This window comes from Botryllus schlosseri, unplaced genomic scaffold (assembly GCF_051294905.1).
Source record: "Botryllus schlosseri isolate E-star unplaced genomic scaffold, Bs_hap1 Bs17a, whole genome shotgun sequence".
In the NCBI taxonomy this organism is placed as follows: domain Eukaryota; kingdom Metazoa; phylum Chordata; class Ascidiacea; order Stolidobranchia; family Styelidae; genus Botryllus; species Botryllus schlosseri.
The window spans coordinates 684,632-689,166 of NW_027648626.1; the positions used below are offsets into that span (position 1 = coordinate 684,632).

Sequence of the window (4,535 nt, forward strand, 5' to 3'; positions counted from 1 at the left end):
TTAATTGTTATGTTGTCTCCGACTATGTGTTCGATGCGCGAGTTAAAAGAAGCGAAATAAGTACAACCGTGAATAATCGTAATAACTTATCATTCTTACCTAATCGATTATACTTAAGGGTTATTCTGTTATCCGAATGGCACAAGTAATTACGCGTTCCAGAAGTAATCGCAATATTGTACATTGATATGGTAGTTACGGCTTGTCTAATCACTGCACCAGTGGTTATCAACCAGGGTCCACGAATCATTTTCAGGAGTTCGCGAAAATTCTAAATTTGCAAAATGCTGGTGTGGTGATTCAGTTCATTTTGACCACTAGCTGGTGTTTATACTGATTGTCTCTGATTACCTTCACGTCGGGACTATTCATATCATTCGTAGTAGTTGGGTGTGGTGTCGCTTCTGTTCGTTGTACCTACGTTAACTCTGTTTTATTGCCATGTTGTATTCAGATACACTAGCTTACTTTTATGTTAATAAAAGCCTAGGAACCGATCGTATTGAGTTCTATCGAAGGGTACAACAATTTTATTAACATAAATGATAATCTCAACATGGCGTTCTCCCAAGAAAAGTACATACGTGTGCCAGTTTTGGAAGTGATGCCTAGCTCGGCTGACTCGCAGAAGATATTCAACCATTGGGAGAAGATGTTGGAGAAATTCTTAGTTGCCGCGCAGGCTTCCGCTTCTAACTCAACGGCTCCCAATCGATCTTCTTCTGACCCTCCAGCTGAAGTGACTATTGATAAATTGGCTATTCTATACGGATATATATCGCCGGATGTGTTCGCTCTTGTAGAACACCTCGCTACGTATGAATCCGCTCTTGAGACGCTATGCAAGCTCTATAAAAAAAAGAATAACTTGATCTACTCCAGACACCTATTAGCAACCTCTCGTCAGGAGCAAGGAGAAAGCGTCACGGATTTTTCGCTAAAATTGCTAACTCTTGCTAAAGATTGCATGTTCGCTGCTGTAAATTCCGACGAGCATCAGAAGGAAGCAGTTCGCGACGCCTTGATTGCTGGCTTACGTTCGCCTACAATTCGTCTTAGATTATTGGAAAACGATGATATGACATTAGACAAAGCGGTTCAGATTGCCGAATCTCTCGAGAGAGCTCAGCAATTTTCGTCTTCCTACGAGCCCACATCGATGCCCGTCCCTGCCGCCGTGAGTGCTATGGGATCTGAACGGACGATCAATAGTGATCAAGTCCAAATAACGACGGAGGGAACCGGCGAAGTTGCACTCGTCACGAAAGCGTACAAGAATTGCCAATATTGCGGCAGTCAACATTACCCTCTGCGCAAGGTCTGTCCCGCGAAAAACGCCGATTGCTATAAATGTGGATATAAAGGCCATTTCGGTAAGGTATGCAAGAGTGGCACTCAAAATCGGAAGATTGCTGCGCCAGCATTTGATTCTGATGAAGCCTCTCATTTGGCTTCTCTTGCCGCCGGTGGAACTGGTGCCGTAACGTTTAATTCCGCCGAAGTGGCGGATCTCGCTTCCCTGTTGATTGGAGTACCGAAATCACTCAGATACTCGGCCATCATTATCAATATAGCAGGATTGACTATAGAGGCGCTGGTCGACTCGGGGGCCTACGAATGCTTTATGAGACGGTCCTTTGCTAATTCGCTCGCACTCCCTCTGCACGGACCGGAATCCACTATTACTCTGGCATCGAAGGATTCCACCTCTAAAGTATTGGGGCACGTTACTTCGTCATTCACAATACAGGATCAGAAATACAGCAAAACACGTTTTGGAGTCGTAAACAACTTGTGCGCGGATGTGATCTTAGGACTGGAGTTCCTGAAAACTCACAAGAACGTCATTTTCAAGTTCAACGGGCCTCGAAGCGACTTGATCATCGGTGATTCTCACTGTTCCGTCGCTGCCGCTAAGATTACAGAAACGCCAAAGATATTCCACTTCGTTGATAGAAATGTCGATCCCATCGCTGTGAAATCACGAAATTATTGCTCCGATGACGCCCAATTCATCAAAGAAGAGGTGTCACGATTACTGGAAGAAGATGTGATAGAAAAGTCCGTCTCTCCGTGGCGGGCTCAGGTTCTGGTGACGAAAGATGAACGCCATAAAAAGCGGTTAGTTATTGACTATTCTCGAACTATTAATAGATATACGCCCTTGGATGCGTATCCGCTCCCTAGAATCGAGCATATTGTTAATGAAGTCGCTAAAGGAACGGTATATAGCACCATCGATCTGAAATCCGCCTATCATCAGGTGCCGCTTTGCCCTTCCGACCGTCCTTTAACAGCTTTCGAAGCTGACGGTAATTTATACCAATTTCGTCGATTGCCTTTTGGTATAACAAATGGCGTCGCAGCTTTCCAGCGATTCATAGACAATTTTATCCAAAAACATAACTTGCAAGGAACTATTGCTTACCTGGACAATGTTACTATTTACGGCAAAAATAGAAAAGAACACGATAAGAGGTTGGAACGTTTTATGACTTCAGCCAAGGCGGACGGGCTGACACTGAATGAAAAGAAATGTGCGTTCTCAGTTGAAAAGTTATCGCTCCTGGGGTACCTTATTTCCCATAACAAAATTCAGCCTGATCCTTGCTATTTGAAACCTTTGATGGATATGCCCATCCCTAACAATGCCAAAAGTTTGAAGCGCTGTCTAGGTATGTTTGCCTATTATTCGAAATGGATACCTTCGTTTTCGGAGAAAGCGAAACCATTGACTCGAAACAATGAATTTCCTTTGAAAACCGACGAACTCCTGGCTCTCAAGTCGTTGAAAAATAGCCTCATAGGTGCTTGCCTAAGTTGTATATATGACGACGAACCTTTCGAGGTTGCCTGTGATGCTTCGGACGTGGCTATCGCCGCCATACTAAGTCAAAGAGGCAGACCAGTAGCGTTTATGTCGCATACTCTTTCCAAATGCGAGTCAAAATACAATATCGTTGAAAAAGAGGCCCTCGCTATTATTGAGGCCATACGAAAATGGGGATACTTGCTTCACCGCAATAAGTTTCGCCTCGTCACCGATCAAAAAGCGTTGTCGTTCATATTCAGCAAAACTCACGCTAGTAAAATAAAAAATGCTAAATTGTCGGTGTGGAAACTCGAATTGAGCGCCTTCAAGTACGAAATAATTCATCGCCCGGGTACTGAGAACATTGTTCCGGATACATTTTCTCGTGTCTGCTGCTCGTTGCCAAATTCTGGCTTGTCTCTCCATCAGGTGCACGAAGCTCTTGCTCATCCCGGGGTACGGCGGTTGCACCATTTTATTAGAGCGAAAAACTTGCCTTTCTCTGTAGAGGAAGTCAGAAAGATCTGCGCCAACTGCAAAATATGCTCAGAAATCAAACCTCGATTCTATAAATCCAATGTCCCTCACCGTCTCATCAAATCGACTAGACCGTGGGAGAGAATAAGCATTGATTTCAAAGGCCCTGTGGAAGGACCTCGAAAGTATCTTCTCGTTATTATCGACGAATACAGCAGATTTCCATTTGCCTATCCATGCCGAGATATGACTTCAGCTACAGTTGTTAATTGTCTCACTGATTTGTTTTCCTTGTTCGGTCTGCCCGAATATGTTCACAGCGATCGTTCAAACTCGTTCTTATCGAAGGAAGTAACGACATTTCTTACCCGTAAAGGCATAGCAACGAGAAAAACTACTCCCTACCATCCCACTGGAAACTCTCAATGTGAGCGTTTGAATCAAACCCTCTGGAGATCAGTTAAAATGCTCTTAGCTTCACGAAAATTGCCTGAAAGTTCATGGGAAACAGTGCTGCCTGATGCCCTTCACTCTATTCGTTCGCTTCTGTGTACTACTACTAATTCGTGCCCGCACGACAGATTTTTCAATTTCAGTAGGAGAAGTATGATGGGGGAATCGGTTCCAGATTGGATACTCCAAGGAGGCTCCGTATTGCTGAGGAACTTCGCAAAGAGAAGCAAAAGTGATCCGCTCGGAATCGAAGTCGATTTGCTCGAAGCTAACTCCAAATATGCCCTGATCCGGCATCCATCTGGAGTGGAATCGACCGTCTCAGTCAAGGACCTCGCACCTTATCCGCATACTACCGAGCACTCTCCAGTCCATGATGTCGGGGCTGCCGAACCGGACCAGTCAGCGGTCGACGATTCGTCTCTGGTCGAACCTACGGTTGACGTTAGCAACAAAGAAGATTCTTCAGAAACTTCGCAAGAAGTTGTCACTGATCCTCCGCCTTTGAGAAGATCAAGTAGAGTCAAACGCGCGCCTGAACGATATGGACAATCCTCTAAATAATTACTTTCCTTTTGTTAGTGGGGGAGATTGTGGTGATTCAGTTCATTTTGACCACTAGCTGGTGTTTATACTGATTGTCTCTGATTACCTTCACGTCGGGACTATTCATATCATTCGTAGTAGTTGGGTGTGGTGTCGCTTCTGTTCGTTGTACCTACGTTAACTCTGTTTTATTGCCATGTTGTATTCAGATACACTAGCTTACTTTTATGTTAATAAAAGCCTAGGA

At 44.3% G+C, this 4,535-nt stretch overlaps 1 protein-coding gene across 1 annotated transcript; it reads left to right on the forward strand.

Moving 5' to 3' along the window:
* Positions 1-556: 556 nt before the first annotated feature.
* Positions 557-4,306, forward strand: LOC145459737 (uncharacterized). The gene has a single exon (XM_080338288.1). It carries the CDS (start codon positions 557-559, stop codon positions 4,304-4,306), a length of 3,750 nt encoding a protein of 1,249 aa, XP_080194414.1.
* The last annotated feature ends 229 nt before the right edge of the window (positions 4,307-4,535 follow it).

What these genes read in the sequence shown, in the direction of transcription:
- LOC145459737 (XM_080338288.1), top strand. Translation starts at nt 557, where the DNA reads ATGGCGTTCTCCCAAGAAAAGTACATACGTGTGCCAGTTTTGGAAGTG.